General features: G+C 51.5%; 1 protein-coding gene across 2 annotated transcripts; it reads left to right on the forward strand.

Annotated features, from left to right (window-relative positions):
* The first annotated feature begins 3,415 nt into the window (after window positions 1–3,415).
* Window positions 3,416–20,627, forward strand: SDCBP2 (syndecan binding protein 2). 2 transcript variants are annotated; one of them, XM_074347068.1, is made up of 9 exons: window positions 3,416–3,800; window positions 11,854–11,925; window positions 12,593–12,662; window positions 13,272–13,372; window positions 16,803–16,943; window positions 17,610–17,785; window positions 17,865–18,036; window positions 19,895–19,986; window positions 20,230–20,627. In XM_074347068.1, exons 2-9 carry the CDS (start codon window positions 11,872–11,874, stop codon window positions 20,282–20,284), a joined length of 861 nt encoding a protein of 286 aa, XP_074203169.1. In that variant the 5' UTR covers window positions 3,416–3,800; window positions 11,854–11,871; the 3' UTR covers window positions 20,285–20,627. The 2 variants fall into 2 exon arrangements, with proteins under 2 accessions (XP_074203169.1, XP_074203168.1); XM_074347067.1 differs by lacking the exon at window positions 3,416–3,800 and adding an exon at window positions 3,854–7,360.
* Window positions 20,628–21,994: the final 1,367 nt, after the last annotated feature.

Consider the following 21,994-nt stretch of genomic DNA (forward strand, 5'->3'; position numbering starts at 1 on the left):
CTGAGGACGGTAGCTTCTCTCTTGCTGGAAGCTTCTAACTGTCTCAGGGAAGAATCCAACCTGGGCTTATGTTCCAGAAAGGATATAAGTAATTTCTGTATGTTTGATCTTTGGTCACATTTAGAACAGTAATGGATAACATTTTTCTTACTTGGATAATATGATAATCCAATAATGTGGATATTAGAATAGTTTAAATTTAGTTAGCTCTTTCCATGAGCCTGGCATTACTTGAGTACGTCATCTGTGCAGTAAATACAAAGTGAAACCATTCCCCCATGTCACAGGTGAGGACACTTGAGGCCAAGAGGCCACGTGGCCTAAGAGGAGGGATTTAAGCCCAGGCAGCCTGGGATTCCACAGCTCATCCAATAAGCTGTGCCCCTTTCAGGATAACACTTCAGGGTATTTCAAGGGCGTTGTAGGTTGGGGTCTCTGGCAGACGCCTGCGCTTCCAAGCAAGGGGCTGAGATGCTGGGTGGGACTAAGCGGGGTACATGTGTGAGGGAGTGTGGGACGTCAGCCCCTTGGACCTCTGACTCCTTGGGCCCTTGGCCACCACCTGGGAAATCTGTGATCAGCTGTGTGGGGCTGGGAAAGACTCCTGGAGCCCTGGGGGCCCCATTCAGTTCACATCCAAGGCCTGTTCACACTCAGGGCTGTGTGTCCTTGGGCGAGGTGCTTCATTCTCTGAATTGAGGGGCTGCTGGGAAAAATATGAAACTGGGTTATAGCCAGTGCCCGGCAGAGTGCCCAGCAGGCAAAGGGAGCTCTCTCTCTTACCATTCAGGTCTGTTACCACTCAGGGCTGCCCACGCAGCTGTGGTGACGTAGCCTGGGTTCTCTACACCGTCCGATTCCGTGCCGAGGGTAGAATGTGCGGCTGGTGCTTCTCTCTGCCCAGCAGCCATCCCCGCTCTTCTGGGAAGAGCACCTCCGTTTTCAGTTGGACCAGAACACTTTTGTTTCTGTAACTTGGAGCTGGACTCATTCCAAGAGGAAGTTGGAAACTGACATTTATTGAGTGCCAGATGTGTCCTAGGCACTGCCTGTGACTCATTTAATCCTTAGGACAAGCCTGTAGAGCAGGTAGCAGTGTTCCATTTGAAGATGTAGAAACTGAAGCTCAGAGAGGTTTAGGAACGTGTTGCAAAGTCACAGAACTGGGACTTAAGATCTGATGCCCCAGCCCCGCCTATGTTTTAAATAAGAGTTAGTCATTAAGCTTATGACTTTGATTGACTTTCCTAGGAGGGGCATTCATTTATTCAATGAATACTTACTGAGAGCCTACTGTGTACCAGGCTTGGTGCTATACCCGACGGATAAGGACCCCACAGACAAGCCCTGCCCTCATGGAGCGCCCATCCCATATGGCACAGAGTTTTCATCTCACAGGCCAAAGCCGGTGGCATTAGCTGCCAGCAGCACTATTGTGAGAGAATTCTGAGCCTCCTCTGGGCTCAGCAGGAAGGGGAATAGTGGCTGATGACTCAGGTCTGCCAGGGGGGCTGTTCAGGAGTTTCTGAGTGTCTGCCGCATATTGGATCACCTTGTTTTAGACTTTTGAAGATTGTTCACACAAATGTATAGCAAAGCAGAAATATATCCTGGTCAGAGCCTAGGAGCTACTTTTTATTTTGCAAATAGCCCCTAGAGATCTAATAATAAGTCCTGACCCTCATGGAACTTCAGGTCTAATTGACAGCCTAAGGTACACAGGAATAAAGGATGATTAATATCAAAGAGCTGAACGGGACACTCTGATCCAGAGCTCAGAAGTGGGACAGGCCACATGGATGGGGATGACTGGAGGGCTTCCTGGAGGAGGAGCTCAGTGCATCTGGAGAGGTGCAGTGGGGTGGGGGGAGGCATTCCAGGAGAAGCAGCAGCCCAGGCAAATGTATGGAAATGTGAGGTTGAAGGGGAGAGGACTGTGGCTTGGCTGGGTAGAGGCGTTCAGGGAACAAGATTGAAATGGTAATAAGGGGGTGGACCAGGAGGCCTCAGTGTCAGGTCTGGAGTTTAGTCCTGACCCTGACCCTGACCCTCCTTCCCTCACCCTTCAGAGGGAGCCACTGAAGACTGAGCAGGGACATGCCAATGGAAAGGACTTCTTATTGGCTGGAAAAGGGATGAGCCAGAGATGGGAGGCCGCTGTAACACCGTGGAGCGTGGAGCGGAATGAAAGCCCCTGCATGTGGGTAGGAGTCAGGGGACAGGAGTTCTAGTCTCAGATCTGTGTGACTTGCTGTGTGACCCGAGGCGAATTCCTCACCCTTCTGGGCTGGTTTCCTCCTCTATCTTCTTGAAAAGGCCCTTTCAGACCTGGACTGAGTGAAGTGAGCTGTGTGTGTGTCGGGGGGAGGGGAGGGTGTCACTTGGTTCAGTTGAGGGTCTCTATTTTCTACTTTTGTTTGGTCATCAGCCAGGGTTTATCACATGCTTCAGGCCCACATGGCTTAGCCCTGGGGTGTGTCCACGCCTCAGCTTCAAGGGCATTTGTCTCACAGAGGAGAAACCAGGAACTTGGAGCCACTGTGCAGCTGTGTAGCTTGCAAGAGGGACTTTGCCTTTGCCCTATTGCGCAGGGATGGCAGAAGCCACTGACATAAGGACTGTAAAGCCCGTGGGGCGGGCTCTCCATGCACTGAGCGCTCGATGATTGGCAGCTGCCTTTCTGGAACACTAGCCCGCCCTGGGTGGCTGCCCTGCGTCACTCCTCCTGGGACAGCCCAGCACGCAGGTGCCGGGCCCTCCCCAGACACCGAGTGTGACACGCACCTCTGAACAACCAAACCCACTGGGACCTCAGCTAAATTCCTCCCCCTTTTCTGTTTAACTTTATACAATTATTAGGAGGGAGAGTTGAATACAATCAATTTTTTCAAAATTTAAAAGGCACCAAAAAGTGCGCTATTAAAAAATCCCCTCCCTCCTGAGCACACAGTCCCTCAGTTTTCCTTCCGGGAGACAACCCACCTAACTTCCTTTTTAAAGCAGTTGGTCTTAATTTGATCCCCCCTTACAAAAATCATAAACATTGGAAGCAAAAACTAACTTCGAAAGAAAACAAAACCAAACCCCACTACCCTGAAACTCGCACAAAATTACAAACCAAAAACCCCGCCCACAGCCCCACCATCCAGAGTTCTAGCATTTTAGGATCTGTCCTCGCAGACTGTTCCAGTGCCTATTCACTTTTGAAAAAACAAAAACAAAACACAAGATGATTATCACAGTATTGATTTTTCAGTATGTTGCCAGAACATCTCCTCATGGCTTCTTCCTTAAATGGCTTTGACAGATTTATAATCTTCTACAGACACTGCCTTAATAAGGCAGCTCTAGTGATGGGCGTTTTGGGATGTCTAGATGTCCCTATTACAAGAAACATGGTGTTGGGCCCGGAGACCTCACTGCCTACTTTATTTTCTTGTAACAAATTCCCAGAAGAGGAAATACTGAGTCACAAGGTTATGGCCATTTTGTAAGACCCATCAAACTGCCCTCATGTTCAGTAGGACTAGGTGTTCAGTCCAGATCCGATGCTTGGTTTATACCTCTTTCAACCGCAGCTGTGTGAGCCCCTAACCCTAATTCTACATCCAGACTAAGGCCAAAGTCTTCCTCGGGGCCTGGTGACCTGCCTTGTTGACTTGGGCCCATCCCAGGCCGGGTGAGTCAGCTGACCGGGGAGCAGGAACCCAGCTGGTACAAGGGCCACCGCCTTCCAGGGAGAGGAGCAGACTCCGTCAGCAGTGCCTGGAGGAAGGCACGCAGCAGCACCTGGTCTGCAGGTAAGAGCGGAGCCCCAGAGGCTGGGACTGGGATAAGCGAGACCTGCTCTCATCCGTCTTCTTCCCTCCCTGTCCTGGCCATTCTGGGACCAACAGGCCTTTTCCTCTCAAGGTGCTTCTCTCTGAGGTTTCCTCTTCTGGCCCCAGCTCTGCGCCAGGTTTGAGGGCTGGGTGGTGTTTATCCAGACATCACTAGGGCCCCAGGCTCCTTCTGACTGCCTGGGCAGTGCTTTTGGAGGTGGGACCCACACTTTGCTCCTTGAAGAGGGCCCTTGGAAGGTCAAAGAGCAATTTCCACCGGGAGCTGAGGGTACCAGCTTCAGTTTCTGTTACTTCTCCGGCTGAAGCTGTTCCCATCAACAACCTCCCTGCCATGGCAAGGAGAGTGTGCTGGGGAACCGGGCTGATGGCCTGACCTGAGGACTGGCGTCCTCACTGGGAGACTCCCACGCGGTCAGGAGAACTGATGAGGTAATGGATGTAAGGGGCCAGGACCTGCCCTCCACACAGCAAGCCCCAGAAAATGGAGCTTTGAATGGGGTTGCTAGGCACTGGCAGGCTCTGCACTGGCTTCTTTACCTACAGTGGCCCAGATACTGACAACTCCACCATCACTTCTCACCCGGGCTCCCTGTCCCTCTAATCGATCTTCCAAACACCAGCCAGAGGGGGCCTGTTCGAACGAAAGTTAGATCATGTCACTCTGCTGCTCAGAATTCTCCAGTGGTAAACGCCAGTCCCCAACATGACCCACCGCCCCCACGGGATCTGGCCCCTCTTGCTACTTCTCCAGTCTCCTCTCCTACTAACCCCCGCTCTGAAGAGCTGACTTCAGTCTCACTGGTCAGATGTTCCCTGAACGCAGCAGGCATCCCCACCTCCGGGAGCTGCAGTGGCTGTGCCCTCAGCCTCAATGCTTTTCCCTACCCACTTAGGCTTTTACTCAAGTCACCTGTCACCCTCCACCCCCGGCAATGAGGCTCTCCTGGACCTCCAGGCGGGCTGTCTCTACCCACCACCCTGCTTTATCTTTCTCCCCATCACTTCCTACCATCTAACACAGCATCACACTTATTTATTGAGCCAGGAAGTAACACTCAAGGACAGATTTTTCTTTTGTTTCTTGCCTTATAACTGGTACCTAAAACAGTCCTGGGAGAGACATTCAGTACATATACTGGCTAAATGAACAATCGCTAATGATTACTGCATGCCCTTTATGTGCTAGTCCTTTCCATACACATCTTATCTAAGAATCTTTTCATCTCCATAACTCTCTGATGCCAGTATCATTACCCATATTATAAAGGAATAAATGACACGCAAAAGGGACTTGTCCATGCTCGCTCTCCCACATCAGGGGCAGCAGTCTGAACCCATCCTGCCTGCCTCCAAGGTCCTTGCTCTTGCTCTGCCTCGCCTGGGCCTGGATTCGGGAGTGTCTGCGTTCCTTGAAGAAGTCCAGGGTTTCTCCAGCAGGCAGTACAGCCTGAGAGAAGGAGGGGAGTATATGCTGGTGGCCTAGCAACAGCCTCTTCCTTTCCGACTCACCATATCCCTGGGCTAATTTGGCCTTCCAGGAGCTATTCCTCTGACATGCTAACCCACGCTTCCCTCCCGCACACTGTCTTCTGAAGGATGGATGAGCTGTCCACAGGAACGAGTGGGCGTCCTGTAGTTTCAGCTCTTTGGAACAAAGTGTTCCAAAGGCGCGCTCTCAATCCAAAGTCCAAAGATGGGGCTGACGACCTCTTTTCAGCCGTGCTGGTCTCTGAAGACCTGATGGCTGCTTTGTTGTGGGGGCTGTTATTGCTCAGAATGTCAAAAAGTATAGAAAGTCAGGGATGGAAATTCTGGAAAGTGCAGTGGAGAGGAAAATTTCTCTGGGTGAGATGGGTGAGGTTGGTTCTTTTCCTTTCAGAGGAGCCCATTAACTGCAGGAAGCCATCAGCACCGAACTGAGCAAACTCTTCCACTGTCAGATTGCAGGAGCCAGCCTTTCAGTCTACCTCATCAGGGCAGAGTTTCGTCTCCCTTTCCAGGCCCAGGGTTTTTCTTCAAAGGACTTTTTTTGAGGGGCTTTCTCTTCCCTCTCTGTCTGCTTTTCCATTTCTTGCAGAAATAGTAACTGGATGACTGCTATGTGCCAGGCACTGGGCACAACACTGGGGCTTCAGAAATGAGTGCCATTTCTGACCAGAGAGGGAGACAGGCAAACAAATACAGCACAGCGGAAATCCAGGAAATGCAGAAAGCCAGGCTCAGAGCAGATGCTTAATAAACAGTAGAGGAATGAATGATAAGGGAATATGAGATTCCATGGTTTAGAGATGGAAGGCTGCCTAACTCTGTTTGGTTTTGAGGATTTGGGGGAAAGAAGAGGAGTTCACCAGGTGAAGAAGGGGGCAGGAGAAGGTGGGCATGGCATTTGAGACAGAGGGAACAGCACCTGCAAAAGCACAGAGGCATCAACTAGCAGGGTGAATTTTAGGATAAGCAAGCAGTCTGGAATAAATGAAATGCAGCGTGAGTGTGGAAGAGTGAGGAGGGTACCGGGAGTCCGTGGAGAGGGTACTAGGAGTCAGGTCATGGAGATTCCAATGTCAAGTTGAAGTTCGAGATTTTATCCTGAGGGCAGCAGCTGGGTATGGCTTCAAGAAGGAGCTGAGGATAACTCCCAGATTTCTGGCTCAGACCACGGGGTGGATTTGGTGCGGTCACTGTACAGGGGCAGCAAAGCTGGGGGGAAATGAGTTGTCTGAATAACCTGCAGGAGGTGGTAAAAGATCTGGAAGGCAGCTGTACTGTTAGTCTGGGCCTCCCTATCCGTGTAGTAACATACTCCACTCTCACCCTTCTGAACTCTCCATCCTTCAGGATCCAGTCAGCGCTCCCTTCCGTCCTCCAGGAGACCTTCCTGGCTACCCTAGCCTTTTGTCCTGCACCCCATAAACCCAACTGCCTGAATCTCTAACAGGCTGTGGGTCCGATTTCGCTGTGGGAAGTGATCTGCCCGGCGAAGCACAAGACCAGAGTCTTGATTTTTTTTACCTAGTAGGGTGAACCACCGCTCAGGATGAACCCGCCCTCTCCCTCAGCCTTGATTTCCCGCTTTGCGAATACAGCCAGGCACAAAGTGCGCTCACTGTGGCACCGGAGAAAGCCCCAACTGTCCCTAGGGCCTGTTTTTCACTCCAAGCCTCAAGTTCCCAATCTGTCCAATGATCTCCGATCAATGATCTCCAGACGACTCCCACTCTGATCCTCCTGTTGCTGGTAACCGGGAGGGAGGCGACCTCCCCTGGTTGCTATGGATTGCGGCGCAGGGGCAGAGGCTCCGCCAGGCCGCTAGGGCGCGCTGCGGCAGCTGGTGCGCACGCGTCTCACCCACTCAGGCTTGCGCGCCGTGACGCGGGGCTCCCGAGGCCCCGAGAATAAGAGGCGGAAATGGGGGTGTTCTTACGCCCGGGTTGCTTTCCCGGTGGGTTCCTAGAATCCATCCAGCCTCTTGCTTTCTCAAGGCGCTAATGGCTGGCGCCTGCATCCACAAAAAAAAACAGGTAAAGCAGCAGAGTAAGATATGGGAAGGCTTGGCCGGGCTCCGTGTCCCCTCTTTACCGGACTGGAGGATGCGCGGTCAGATCGAGCTTTAAATGCGCGAATGTCCCTTCGCTTCCCCACACTCCGGACCCCTGGACCCTGTACGGCCTCCCGAAGGCGCGAGGCGCTGCTGACTGACGAGATTCCGTTCTAAGGCAGCCGTGGGAGGGGAAGAGGGCAGAGGCGACACATCTGCGCTTCCCGCTGCGCGTTGCTCGTGCTGAAAAGGAAACCCTCTCGCTCCCCCCGATTTCGGAAGCGCCTTCGATCCTGGGGTATTTCTTACTCGCTGTGACCTCATCGTCCCTCCCATTCTTTCACCGGTTTCTTGCCGGGCCCCGACTCCTGATCCGGTGCTGAGCTGCAAGTGCCCCACCCCACTCTACGCAGTTTCCCCACAAGAGTAACTTAGTGATGGAGCCCCTCCTGCCCAGGGGAAGGCAACGTGATGCCCTGTCTGTGCTATACGAAATGAGGGCAACGAAAGTACAAAAGATAAAAGAATATGCCTTTCACTACGTAAAAGCTCCGACTGGATTGTACCTGATCATGCTTTTATTCTAACTTAAAATGAGTGAGTTTGGATTGACGGTATTCAACTGAATTTTGCCACAGCTTACATTTGGCATCTTGAATCCAAGGCAAAATGTATTGTATACAGGGGTGGCGTCACTGTGATGGCTACAAATGCAGACACACATGGGCGTGTTCTGGTGACTCACCTGAGGGAGAAGGATCAACAGTGATTTTCCAAAACGGGAACAAAACAAAGTGTAACTTCCCTCGGTGAACTTGTTATATACATTTCTGGATGATGTATATTAAAACTAGGGAAAATCTCACTGTATTTGAATATAAAACAGGTTGTAAACATACATTTTGCCTACATGAAGGTTTGGCAGGATATTGGCAAGTCATACAGGACAAAGGACAGTTTGTTCTGTTCTATGCATTACAGGAGGTCCAGGTCTCTGCTCCTTGCTTCCTAAATGCTCAATCTCTTTAGTCTTGTGACACCCCAAAATGCCCACAAAAATTTCCAATCTATTCCTTGGAGACCTACAGATTTATTCAGTCAAATAACAGTTTTTGCCAGCATACATGTGTGGGGTGCTGTTTTGGTGGGGAAGCATAGGGTGGTGAGCTGGACAGTCGCTGCCCTTCTGAGATGGGGTCCACTTTGAGAAAATACCCAGATAGTAATCATATAATATGATAAATAACTTGGCAATAGGGGCACTACAAGGCGGTTTAGGAACACAAGGAGACCCAGCCAATTAGCAGGGGGTCTCTTGGCCTGAAACAGCCAACCAGAGAAGTAGCATTTGAGCTGAGCATTGAAAGCGCACCATGCAGAGAAGGGTGGTGTGCCAAGCAAGAGGGACCAGCATGACTCAAACAGGTCCAAGGTCATTGGCACACAGTGAACCTTCAGATGTTGTACATGAATAGATGGGTGATTGAGTGAGACACAGCGTATTTGCTGGCACAGAGCCATTCCCCACTGTATCATGAACTGCTGAAAGGGGAATACCTGCTTCATGATTCCACCCAGAGCCCAAACCTTAGCTGCGACCAAAGAAAGTGGCAGTGGTGAAGGGGTCCCAGACACAGAGGAAGGGCTGCGTGGTCCTAGCCTGGGAGTGGTTCCCAGGAAGTCAGTCTCTGATTCTGCACTCCCAGAGGGCAGCTGCTAAAAATATGACTGCTCTGCTGCTTCAGTGTTTGAAAAAGCAGGGCAGGGGTGGCCTTTTATTTTCACATCATGATCCTGGTGGCAGAGCATGTTTTGGGCAGATGGTACCTCCTCAGGACTGTCCCAAGATGCAAATCTCCCAGAGTGTGTGCAGAGTGAGGAAGACCACAGGCAGAGGAGTCTCTTCCCCCCCGCTTGTCTAAAGGAGATCAGAGCCAGTCCCCCTCTCCCCCAGGACAATACCTGACCTCTTGAGATGACTATTTCTGCCCCAAAGGTGAGGCTAGGGCAAAGATCTGGAGCTGCCTGCTTCCAGGAGCCAAGTAGCGCACCGGCTGGATGATACTTTGGGAAACAAGAAGTTGCGTGCAACCCCATGTAAGAGGGAGATCTGGCTGAGTGTTGCCCCGCACGATTGCTGCTCTTGCATTGCCGAATATTTCAGTTTTTTTTCCCAACGCAAGTTAGAAGTGAAAAATTTTCTATTTACAGATTGTAAAATATTGGCACTAATTCAAATAAAAACAAAAAAACAATGTGTGAGAGGAGAACGAAACCTGTTTGGGACCTCTTATCTTTGTTTCCATCCTGGGATGGTGGATGTCCTTAGGACATCACAGCTTTACTTTACAAGGAGAAAAGTGGAAGCTCAGGCAGGATGCATCACTTCCGGAAATATTATTGAATTAGTGTCCCTGCTCCAGGCTAGGTGTTCCACAGCAAATTAGCAGGTCCAGTTCCTGACCTTTTGGAACTCCCAATCTGGGTAGACAGATAAGTAGAGTCAACTACAGGAGCAGTGAATGATCAAAGAGTAAGGATAAGGGGTGGGTGAGATTGGAGGGCAGGAGACAGAGCAGAAATCAAGGCAAGCTTCTCAGAAGAAGAGTCCTCTGGTCTGGGACTTGAAAATCATTGAGAGTTAGCCAGGTAGGGAGTGGAAGGAGTGGAGGAGTGCTCCGGATAGAGAGAAACACGTGCAAAGACCTGGGGACATGAGAAAATGCGATTAATTGGAGGATCTGAAAGTAGCTCATTGTGGCTGGAGCTGAGGGTGGAGGTTGGGAGAAACACCTGTGGCAAGAAATGAAGCAGGAGCCTTCCTCAGAGGTTGCAAGCAAACGTCTATTGGAACTCAGCTCCAGTGAGTAAAGCAGCCTCGATGTGAGAGACGATAGAGGGTGGGAGGTCTGGGGCGCCCTGGTCGGCTGCAGACTCAGCTGCAGTCCAGGGTTGCCAGAGTGTCCTGTTTTTCAGGAGCAGTGTGAAGTTAGAATATTAAATGCAGTGTCCTGAGTTCTGTGTTTAGGCTGCTAATTTGCATGTATAAAGTACTCAGCACAGGTCAAATACAGGTCAAATAAAATGTGTGCCTCTGGCCTGTGAGCCACTGGTTGCCATCTCTGGAGGAATCGTTAAAAGCCTTGTTGGCCACTTTAGGGGATGTGGGCTGGATTCGGAGAGTGGGGAGCCACTGGGGGGCTTTAAGCAGTGGCATGGCATCCCAGGCTCATGCAGAAAAGGTCTGTTGCCTGGAGGGCAGCATTAGAGGAGTTAGGACCGGTTGGAGGATATTGTGGCATCTATGGAGGGGCAGGGGCGTGGTGGAGGTCTGTATAACAACATGGGGATTAGGAATGGGATATGGGAGAGAAGGGATCTGATGGAAGATTAGAAGGGATGGTGGTGGGCAGAGCATTGGGGAGGGTTAAGTTTGACACAAGGGTCAAGGCAGCAGGTACCAAGGAAGGAAAAAGAGCAGTGATGGGTGGGGATGACCTGAGCCCGTGTGGGTCACTCAGGGGAGATGCCCAGAGGATGTGGGCCTGGCCCAGGGAATATGGGCCCACTGGTGAATAGGACACCCTTTGACCTCAAGGAGGGTGGGGCAGGGGTGTCCAGCTGGAGCGGAATAGCCCAGCAAAGGCCTGGAGAGGTGAGAGCCAATGTGTTAGTGGATAAACAGAAACAAACCAGAAAGACAAACTGCTCCTTCCTCCCATTTCAGCTAGGAAGGAAGTAAAGCATTTCTGCCAGGTAATTCCTTTGAATTTCTTGGGATCCCTTGCTCTGAGGTCCTACTAGTTCTCCTCTGGGATAATTAGAAGGCATTTAGTAAATGTTTCTGGTGCTCCCCCAAACCCCCATGCCCTCCTCTCTTTAGAGCAATGCTCTGTTGAGTATAAATTATGCTGCAATGTGCCTGTTTTTTTTTTTTTTTTAAATTTCCATTGGTCTTTATTGTGATCAAGATCAAGGGTTGCTAGTGAGGCTGGAAATGGGTGGTAAACAGTAGGAGCTCAAATGCCTAGAGGCGAAGAGGGGTATCGGGGCAGGCGAGGACTTCTAAAGCGCCTGCCACCATTGTGTTGTGATATTAAGTCCCCACTCACTTGATAACAGGTTGAACTCTATGCAGTTGAACTATGCACCTGCTGGACTGAATTTAGGTCTTCAGACATCAGACCTCGTAAACCTGTCTGACCTTCGAAACCTGGCAGGGAAGGATGTGACCCTTGGTCGTGCTCTTCCTGGTCAGCATGTCTAGGGTGATCCTGGGGCCCAGGTTCTAAAGCCCAGAGTCTAAGGAAGATGTTGGGATGGGAACCAAGCAGACTGGTTTAAATCCCAGCTCCCCCGTCTCTAAAATGGGGATAATAGTACCTTCCTGATGTCCTTCTCGTCCTGAGAGTGCTGAGGGGCACGTGCTCATGCCTCCTCTCACCCCTCACCCTCCTCATCCCCTGTGCTCCGCAGGTGTTCCAAGGGGCAAACATGTCCACCCTGTACCCATCTCTGGAAGACCTGAAGGTAGACCAAGCCATGCAGGTAATCTGCCAGGCCTGTGTTAGCCTGGGTCCCCTGACGGGGTGTTTGGGATTACCCCAGGATAAGCTTGTCTTGGATCAAGTGTTGGAGGCCCCTGGGAGTTCCCGATAGGCCTGCCCACTGCAGGGCCGGCTGAGCAGAGCAGGTGTCCGGAGGCCAGGGCAGTGGAGTTTCAGCAGGAATGGAGAACGAGCAGCTGCGAACAGGCTCGTCTCCTGCTGGCTCTGTCCCAGTGCTTCCTCCATCCGGGCTCGGTAGACCCCACGCTCTAAGGCGAGTTTCCCGAGTAAAACCTGTGGCCATGGCGTGTGGCCTGCTCAGCCCCCAGAAGCCCTTTCCTCCTTCCATCCCACATGTGGTTCCAGTGGGTTTTGAGAACTGGGGACTTTTTGACTGAGAATTTGGTTGGGAAGTGGGCCTCAATGTTCCAGCTGCCTCAGGTAGTGAGTGAGTCGTGACATTTGGTGGGTGGTGGGCCCCTGGGAGAACCCCAGAAGCATGGACATCTGCAGGGACCACATTTACACATGACCTCGAAGGTTCACAGACACCCCCCTCAGGCCCGCTGGCATACCTAATGCCCTGACTCCCAGTCTCAGGGAGCCCCAGGCTCCGAGAGTTCAGGGGGTCCCTTCACAGCTGATCAGGACTCCCTCTCCCTCCCCAGGCCCAGGCCAGAGCTGCAGCCAGGATGCCTGCCCTGCCAGCGCAGGAGACCAACGACTCCCAGCCTCCAGGTGAGTGAGTGGCTGGGTGATCCTCCCCGAGAGTGACCTCTCCTGGCTATTTCCGAGTGTCTGCCTCTTGCCAGCCACCGAGCTGTGGGCACAGTGGACCCTCACTAGAACCCTCTGAGGGGGACACTGAGAAAGCTAAGGCTTTGTGAGGGCACCAACTGTGCTGAGTTAGGGCCACCAGGGAAGGCCAGATGTGTGTGGCGGCCCTGGAATTGCTCGTGGCCGGCTTGATTCAGGTCCTGTGGTAGCAAACTTGAACTCAGGATCAACTCTCCTCCTCCTCACCGTGCAGTTTCCCCAGAGGTGCCCTGAGGTCTGGCCGGGGCCAGGTGAAGTCAGTTGAGTTGAACACCAACGTGTTCACGAGGGACTTGGTGTTCCGGCTGCTCCTGGAGAAAACTGACCATCAGAGGGGAGGACCCCCATCACCAGCGAGCGTTCCTGGGGATGCAGCATGCTCTCGGGGAGATACTGTATTCTTGGGAGTAAACCGCAGTCCCAGGCCCTGTTTCTTAATACAAATGAGTGACCACATGGGAGCCAGGCAGGTTCGGCTAAGCTCATGCCCCACGTAACACCTTTCTTCTTCCTTCCTTCCCTTTCCATCAGTTCTGTACCCAAACCTGGCGGAACTGGAAAATTATATGGGTCTTTCCCTCTCCAGCCAAGAAGTCCAGCAGAACCTGCCTCAGATTCATGAAGGTGCCAGTGTAGGTATTTGTCTCTTGCCTAATGTGAACACAGAATGTCCCAACTGCCCCTCCCTGGTCTTGCTGTTTAAACAGACTGGAATCTCCTCTTTCCCCAGCATTCCTGTGGCTCTGTTCCTTAATGGCACGTTTCATCCTCAGCCTTCATTAAAAGTGCTGTGCGATTTCATGGTTTTCCTCAGGGGCCTTGGGGCTGGAGGGCTACTGCCTGCCCTTTGACCTCTGACCTGCTGACCTGGGCCTTTTTGATGAGAAGGGAGGGCATTGAACCCGGCCTGAGCCTGGGCGCTTGCAATGAAGGGCTGCCTGGGACCTGACAGAAGCTGCGTTGCTGGGCCGGGCCTGGAGGGAGGAGCTTGTCACCCAGCTCCTGTCCCCAAATTAAATAGTAATGCTTGATTCCTGCTCTCCATGTCTTCAGGGAGCAAAAGAAATCATAAAGTAGAAATATTCACTTCTGGGAATGTATTCACTTAGAGAAGCAGTCCCAAACCCTCTCCCAGTTAGCTCCAGCATCCCTGCGGGCCACTTGCTAGTGTCCTTGTCCGCCAGCCTCTCCCTGATCCAGTGCAAATCGACTGCACAGTGCAAACGCAGATCTTGCTAAGGCGGCAGGATTTCACAAAGTTGTTGGAAGCGACGATGTGTGCTGCGGCACTGACACAGGAGTGTCTCACCGGAGAAGCGGACAAGGATGAGGGCATGTGGGACCCTGAGAGAAACTGGTGACACCCTGGGGTATTTCTCCAAAATGACCCCCTTGACAGTCGTATAGGGAAGTACACACGTGAAACAAAGTAGGTCATGTTGTATATAGTCCAGTTTTAATTCGGTGATTTAATCCTTCTTTGGTCCAATAATTAAGACAACCTAAATTTTGATAAAAATATGACAGATAAATGTATTTTTATAATTAAAAATTTTAAAATTGTTTTTTATTTAGTTTTAACTTTTTATTTTTAGGTTATCATAGGTTCATAGGAAGTTGTGAAGATAGAGAATTGTATTCTTCACCCAGCTTGCCCAACAGTTCCATTTTATGTAACCACACTATAGTATCAAAACCAGGTCTTTTTCATCGGTACAACGTGTGTCTAAGTTTCTATGTCATTCTCCTGTCTGCAGCCACCAGGGCAGTCAAGATACAGAACTATGTCATCACTGCAAAAGTCTATTTCTCTTGCTGCCCCATCATAATCATGTCCAGCCCCACCTTACCACCCTCAACTCCTGGCAACTACTAGTGTGCTTTTGTCCCTGTAATTTAATTTTGCCACTTCAGAAGGTTGTGCAAGTGGATTCATAGCGTGTGACCTCTTCAGGTGGGCTCTTTCCACTCCTCCTCATAGCCTGCAGAGCCTTCCAGGCTGTCGCGCGTGTCAGGAGTCCTTTCTTTTTTATCTCTGGGTTGTGTTCCATGCTGTGGATGTACCCTAGTTTGTTTAACCTGTTGAGGGACATTTTAATTGCTTCCAGTTTTTGTCTGTTACAAACTAAATTATGATGGATGTTTGCATCCAGCTTTTTGTATAGATGTAAGTTTTCGTTTCTCTGGGATGAGTGCTCAGGGGTGCAGTTGCTAGGTAGTGGTAAATGTATGTTTAACTTTAAAAAAAAAGAGAAACTGCCAAATGTTATTTCCAGAGTGACTGTACCCTTTTACTTTCCTGCTAGCAATGCTTCAGTGTTTCAGTTTCTTCACATCCTTGCCAACATTTGGTGTTATCACTCTTTTAAATTTTAGTTATTATGATAGTGATGTCTTATCACAGTCTTAGTTTGCATTTCCCTAATGGCTAGTGATGAACATCTTTTCATGAGCTTATTTACTAGTTGAATAGTTTTGATAAAATGTTTCTTCATGTTGTTTGCTCATTTTCTAAATGGATTTTTGATTTTTTAAGTCATCCTTTGAGCTTTATTCCAGAGTCCTTTGTCAGATATGTGGCTTGTAAATATCTTCTCTCAGTGTGTAGCTGCTCCCTTCCAAAAATAAACCCTTCTTGAATTAAAATGGTTTCTTGCAGAGCAAAAGTTTTTAACTTTGACGAGGTCCAATTTGTTGCTTTTTTTTTCTTTTAGGGATCATGCTTTGGTGTCCTAAGAAACTTCACTGAGCCCTAGGTCCTGGAGATTTTTCCTTTTACTTCCTTCTAAAATTGTTATAGTTTTATGTCTTGCACTTAAAATTATGATTGAATTTGAGTTAATTTTTGTATTAGGTCTGAGGTCGGAGTTCATATTTTGCCTGTGGCTGCTCAGTCGCTCCCACATCCTTTGTTGAAAAGACTGTTCTTTCCCCACTGAATTGCTCTTGTGCCTCTGTTAAAAAAGCAGTTGCCTCTACGTGTGTGAGCCTCTTTCTGGATTTCCTCTTCTGTTCTATGATCCAGATGTCTGTCCCTCATCCAGTATCAAACTGTCTTGATTACTATAACTATATAATAAGTCTTGAAATTTGGTAGTGATTCCTCCTGCTTTACTCTTTTTGTCAGAACAGTTTTAGCTCTTCTAGTTCCTTTGTCTTTTCATACAAAGTTAAATAAACTTCTAAAGGTACCTTGCCTGTATCTACAAAATATCTTGTAGATATTTTGATAGAAATTGCATTAAATCTTTATATCAATTTGGGGACAGTTGATAGCTTTACTATGTTCTTCTGATCCATGAATACAGAATATCTCTCCATTTATTTAGATGTTCTTTGATATATTTTATCAGTGTTTTGTCATTTCCAGCATACAATCCCTGCATATGTTTTGTTTGACTTTTTTGTATGTTGGTCTTGTATCCTGTGACCTTGCTGAGCTCACTTATGAGTTCTAGGAACTTATTTGTGTATTCCCTGGAATTTTCTGATGGGTGCCATGCAAACAGGGGCCATTTTATTTCTTATTTTCCAATCTATATGCCTTTTATTTCCTTTTATTGCCCTGGCTAGTTCTTCCACTATATTTAATAGTAGTGGTGAGAGTGGGCATCCTTGCCTTGTTCCAAATCTTAGGAGGGAAAGCATTCATTCATTTTGATACTTTAAGCTTAATGTTTTTCAAGGCAAAAATCAAATTGAGCCTGTTCCCCCCACACCCCAATTGTTCACTATGTGATGTGAAATTTTTCTTTACTTTTAAGTGTATTTAAAGTGTATTCTCCTGATACCAGTTTGCCTTGGAAAAGGAGGGCCCCTTTCCTTTTTATCTGTCCTCTCTTCTCCCCGTGATTTCCTGGCTGTTTTTTATGGGTGTGGACTTTGACGCCCCCTAGTGGTTTCATGGAGCCATGTGTGTGTGGAGACACATGTGGTCTGGGGTGGGCTGGGGCCCAGGGTCCACTCCATTCTCCTTTCCCCATCTCTTCTTCTGCCCCAGAGACCCTTGAGGCACAAGGCCCCAGGGGCCAAGCCGACCCCCTGCTCCTCTGTTGTCTGCAGACGACGGGTCAGGTGGTGGCGCCGGTGTCCGGAAACAGCTTGGGCGTGCTGCGTGCGGAGATCAAGCCCGGGGTGCGTGAGATCCACCTGTGCAAGGACGAGCGTGGCAAGACGGGGCTGCGGCTGCGGGCCATCGACAAGGTGGGGCTGGGGGCCCAGCGGGAGAGGAGGGTTCTGTCAGAGGGCGAGCGCGTGTGCTGCAGCGCTCGGCCGCATCGCAGCTTCCCACGCTCACTCCCTCGCTGGTGTCTGGGGTTCTGGACGCGTCACCAGGTCGAGAAGTGGGCAGCCTGGGGAGCCCCGTCCAACCCTGTAAGGAAGGTGTCCGGCGGGCTGGGAGTGGAGGCCCACCTAACCCCCAAGGCCAGGCCCTTCCTCTCAGTCCCCTCCCGCAAGGCCTAAGGGCTGGCGCTTCTTTGCCCTAGGGACCCTCCACCTGCCCCTCCGTGGGCTCAGCTCAGAGCCTGCCTTCCTCCCTAGCCCCGGTCACAGGGGTCTGGCTTCTGGCCGGCAGTCTACAGACAGTGGAAGCCAGGGGCGCCAGATGCTGTTGTGAGAGACCTTGCATTCCAGTGGTTGGGGGTGCAGCCTCCAGTCCGGGTTGAATTCCTGACTCTGCTGCTTCCTAGCTGCGTGGCCTGGAGTGTTTCCTCACCAGGAATATGGGGTGGCCTGGTCCTGTGGTGCAGAACTTTATTTCCATACCCTGTAGGCTCCAGGAGAATCAGGAGGCAAACAGCAGCTTGGAGGAGGGACATGGGCTCAGGGTGGACCAGGGGAGCTGACTGTGGGGCCTACCTCCCCCAGGGGCTCTTTGTGCAGCTGGTCCAGGCCAACACCCCCGCGTCCCTGGTGGGGCTGCGCTTTGGGGACCAGATCCTGCAGATTGATGGGCGGGACTGTGCTGGCTGGAGCACTGACAAAGCCCACAGTGTGTTGAAGAGGGCATCAGCCGAGAAGATCGTCATGGTCGTTAGGGACAGGTGAGTAGCCAGGTCCCAGGATCCTCTCTGTCTGCCCCCGGGCACGCCCCAGATCCAGCTCACTGTCCCTCCCTGCCAGGCCATTCCAGCGGACCGTCACCATGCACAAGGACAGCACTGGCCACGTGGGCTTTGTCATCAAGAAGGGGAAGGTCGTCTCTTTGGTCAAAGGGAGCTCTGCGGCCCGCAATGGGCTCCTCACCAACCACTACGTGTGCGAGGTGAACGGGCAGAACGTCATCGGGCTGAAGGTAGGCGTCGGTGGGCTCTGTCCCCGGAGTGTTAGGGGCTGGGAGACTGCCGGGCTGCAGGAAGATTCGAGTCTGTGGGGGCCTGCTGCCCCCGCCCCAGCCTCAGTTTCTCATCCTAAGGCTGCTGCAGGGATTCAGCGAAACTAGGTACATTGAGGTCCACGCACAGTGCAGGCATGAGGTCGGTGCTCAGTAAATGTCAGCTGTTGTTAGTTACACACGGAGGCCAGAGCTGTGACAGGGGTGTGTGATGGCGTTTGTGAGGACACGGGTCCCGGGGGGCTTCTGGCTGTGTGGATACCTCCCTACTCTGTGTGGCACCTCTGTTTGCATCTTGGATCACATTCAGTGATGGGGATATTTCAGAAAACTACTATTCAGGACTGTATTTCTTCCCTGTCCCCCTACACCGAGGAGGTGTGTGTGGTAGGCTTTATCCTTAAACACAAGAAGGAGCAAGTGGTCCAGGCCAGTGCTGTGACATGGACTGAGGGGTAGGTGCCTTCAGTCCATGGAGGAGGATGAGTCACGTGGCTTTGGGTCCCTGGATAAGTGAGAGTGATTTATCCTGACTTGGTGCCGCTGGGACCAAGAGTGGTTCTTAATCCCAGTTGTGAGTTTGAGTTGGGGTCCCTTCCCTTCCTTCAGCCAGGGCTTCAGGGCTCACAAGGCAGGGCTCCCTGGTGGAGGTGTCGTAGGCAGTGGCATCTCACTTGACAGATGGCAGTCTTTTAAGCCAGTTCTCCTCCCCTCACAAGAGTCATCAGCAGGCCATTCATGTGTATCTGCTTCCCTGTGCTGGACGGTCTCCCCACCTTCCCTGGAGGCTTGTTCTAGTGGCTCATGAGCATGGTGATCAGGAAGTTCTTCCTAATGTCTGTCTAAGATCCCTCCTGCTGCAGCCTCCCCTTCCTCTGGGACCAGGCATGATAATCTGAAGGAAACACATTATACTAGGAAGCTGAGTGCAGTAATGCCGATTCTGAGTAACTGGCTCCATCAGATGTTAGTAAATTCACTCCTTTCAAAGCAGGACAGTTCTTTCCTCTTAAGATTTCTGAAGAGCATTCATTCTAAAAGGTGCTGCAGATTCTCTCATCCTCAGTGGTGGCTCAAGGCATCACTGTGATCTTATCAGTTACCCTGCCCAAACCATGGTGGTGTAAGGCTCTTGGGAATGAGTCTGCCCCTTTGCTGAATGGCCCCAGAGAGTACCCTTCTTGAGGTCATTTTTATCTTTTCAAACATCTCTCTGTTTCCACCCTGTTGCCATCACTAGTCCTGTGGATCACATCTTCTCCCATTTATCCTGGAACTAAGAAAATGCATAACCCAGTTAGAGACCCGCAATGGCCATAGCATCAGTCTTTGGACTGTTTGGCACATGCTGTGCAAAGACTTCATTTGTTGTTCTGCCTGTGATCTGAATGGCATCTGCAGGCAGGCCTCTCTTTTAACTGGTCAACAAGATGTAAGAGGAATGGGAACCCCGTGGGCTTGGCTCAGGCTGGCTGGCTGCCAGGAGCCCAGTGGGGGTGTGGCTGAGCCTGGGAGATGGCTTGGACGATGTGTGCTTGGTGAGATTCCCAGGCTCTCTGGGGGAAGGGGAGGAGAGTCACGTTTGTGAGGCCCTATCAAGGTGAGGGTGCGAATGGCGTGCTCACTTTACCGAGAGATCCTCGGGTGGGAGGCCCATGTTCTGGCCCAAGCAGGGCCTCACGTGGGGGCCTGCCACCCTCACCTGAGAGGCAGCTCTGTCCCTGCCGTCTTCCAGCAGGGGCCACGCTGACTTCCTCACAGAGGTGCCCGCAGAGTTGCCCCTGGCCCCCAGGGTGACCACTCACTCAATCTTCTCCAGGACAAAAAAGTTACGGAGATTCTGGCCACAGCTGGGAATGTCATCACCCTGACCATCATCCCCACAGTGATCTACGAGCACATGGTCAAAAAGTAAGCCTGCTCCCCTCCCACCTTTCCCTCATCGCCCCGCCTCCCGGCCACCTGGCTTCCTTGAGGCTTGTGCCCTCCGCTCTCCTCCCTTCGCCTCCCTTCAAGGTGGTCAGTGGCGTCTGATGATCTGAAAGTCTTAGGAATGGAAGTGAGGGCCCACAGGGCAGCACAGGCCGGGGGCGGGGCCGGAGCCGGGGAGGAGGAGCTGCCAGTTTTGGCGATGGGCATTGTCGCTGTATCCAGGTTGTCCCCGACGCTGCTCCACCACACCATGGACCACTCTATCCCGGAAGTCTGAAGCCGCAGGAGGGCAGCTCCGCCCTCCTCGCCTCCTGCAGGGAAGGGAGAGTCCTCGGTGACAGGCTGCTTGCGGAGGCCTGCCCCCTGGGGGCGGGGCTGTCTCTAGGCGGGTGTGTTCCAGGTGGGTCTGTCATTCATACACACTGGCCTCCTTGGGCTAAGGGGACTAAGGCGGGGGGTGGGGGCCCACTGGCAGCGGGTCTCTGTGCCGGTTTAAATGCTGGGCGTGTAGGCAGGCCGGCCACTCTCCGAAAGTTGCATCTGGGTCTCTTTCAAGATTTTGCCTCTACCAGAAAAAACAGTTCCATGTTTTGAGAGAACAAATACATGCTTTGTGAGAATTGTTTTTCCTTTACTTGCTCTTTGTCACAAACTGTATATAGTCATAACCCTTCACTGTCTTTTGAACAGAGATTTGATTTTAAATGAAATCCCTTTCTCAGAAGTAATTGAAATTCCAGAATCCTCGGTCCCAAAATATGCCAGAGCTGGTTTTCTTTCAAGCTGTGGTGAGACCAAGGCCTTTCTACGCATTGCCTCTGAGAGCAGTGATTTGGCTTTGCCGCTGTCACACGGCCCCTGCCAGTCTGAGGCAGGGGTGACTAGAGGGGAGACGTGGTGGGACTCTGGAAGGGGGCAGTGGCTTTAGAGCACCCCTGCTCAGCGACGGTGGCCGCTTCCGCACCTGCAGGATAGGTGTGAGAACACGTCAGGGGGGCTGGAGAGGGTGGAATATGATGCACTTACAGAATCTAGCGAGTCTGACACTTGGGGGGGGGCAAGTGACCCCCAAGAAGGGAGTCAGAGGCACGGCAGAGCTGAACCCTCAACCTCAGAAGAGATCTCTGCCTGCTCGGCTTTTGCCCATGTGCCTGTGATGACTCATGCAGGTGTGGACAGTTTGAGCCTCCGTCATGCCCCCACCCCCCAAAAAAGACACGATATAAAGAAAACAGGCCAAGGGTCTTGTTGTGTTTTCATGCTTTAATTCAGAGCTGTCGGCTGCAGGTACAACTCTGTCTGAACAAAAGGACCAAGGAGACAAAAGTGAAGACCCCTCCCCACCTCCCACCTTCCTGTATCCCCTGAATTCTCTGTTAAGGGCATGGCCGAATATGATTGCACACTGTAAGTTGTTTGCGCTGAGAGGGGTCATGAATTCACCGGGCAGAGGCCCCTCCGCAGGCCTTGGCCCCAGGACCTTGTCATTTGTGCACCCCTCCCCGAGGAGCTGCCAGATACCCCTGTGCTAGTGGCGACTGGGAAGGGTGTTCAGTAAAAAGCTAAGTTATCCCGTTGGGAGATATTTGGAATAAACTCCACTTGAGGCTAGCTCTCTGGGCAGAGTCCCGGCCCCCAGCTCTGATTCCTGCTTGAGCCTGGACCAGAGGAGCAGTCAGGTAGCTCCAGCCTGGGCCCCGCAACTTAGGAGAAGCCACTTCTGGCAGCGAGGCTCCAAAGGACCAGCAGTTCCAGAAGCTGATTCCTGGGAACATTGTCCCTCAGGATCTAATCAGCTCCAGCCAGAGGCTGGGGAGAGGGGAGGCCCCAAAGATTTCTGCTCCAGAAGCGGAGGGCAGGAGGAAAGGTCACAGCCCACAGGAGGAGGTATCAAGCAGGAAGGAAGAGGGAACCTTGGAGGGTGAGCACTCAGCAGGGGGGCCCCGGCCTTGCCCTCCAGCCCCACGTTCGGAGCCCTGCGGTCAGG

Source organism: Camelus bactrianus, chromosome 19 (assembly GCF_048773025.1).
Source record: "Camelus bactrianus isolate YW-2024 breed Bactrian camel chromosome 19, ASM4877302v1, whole genome shotgun sequence".
Classification (NCBI taxonomy): domain Eukaryota; kingdom Metazoa; phylum Chordata; class Mammalia; order Artiodactyla; family Camelidae; genus Camelus; species Camelus bactrianus.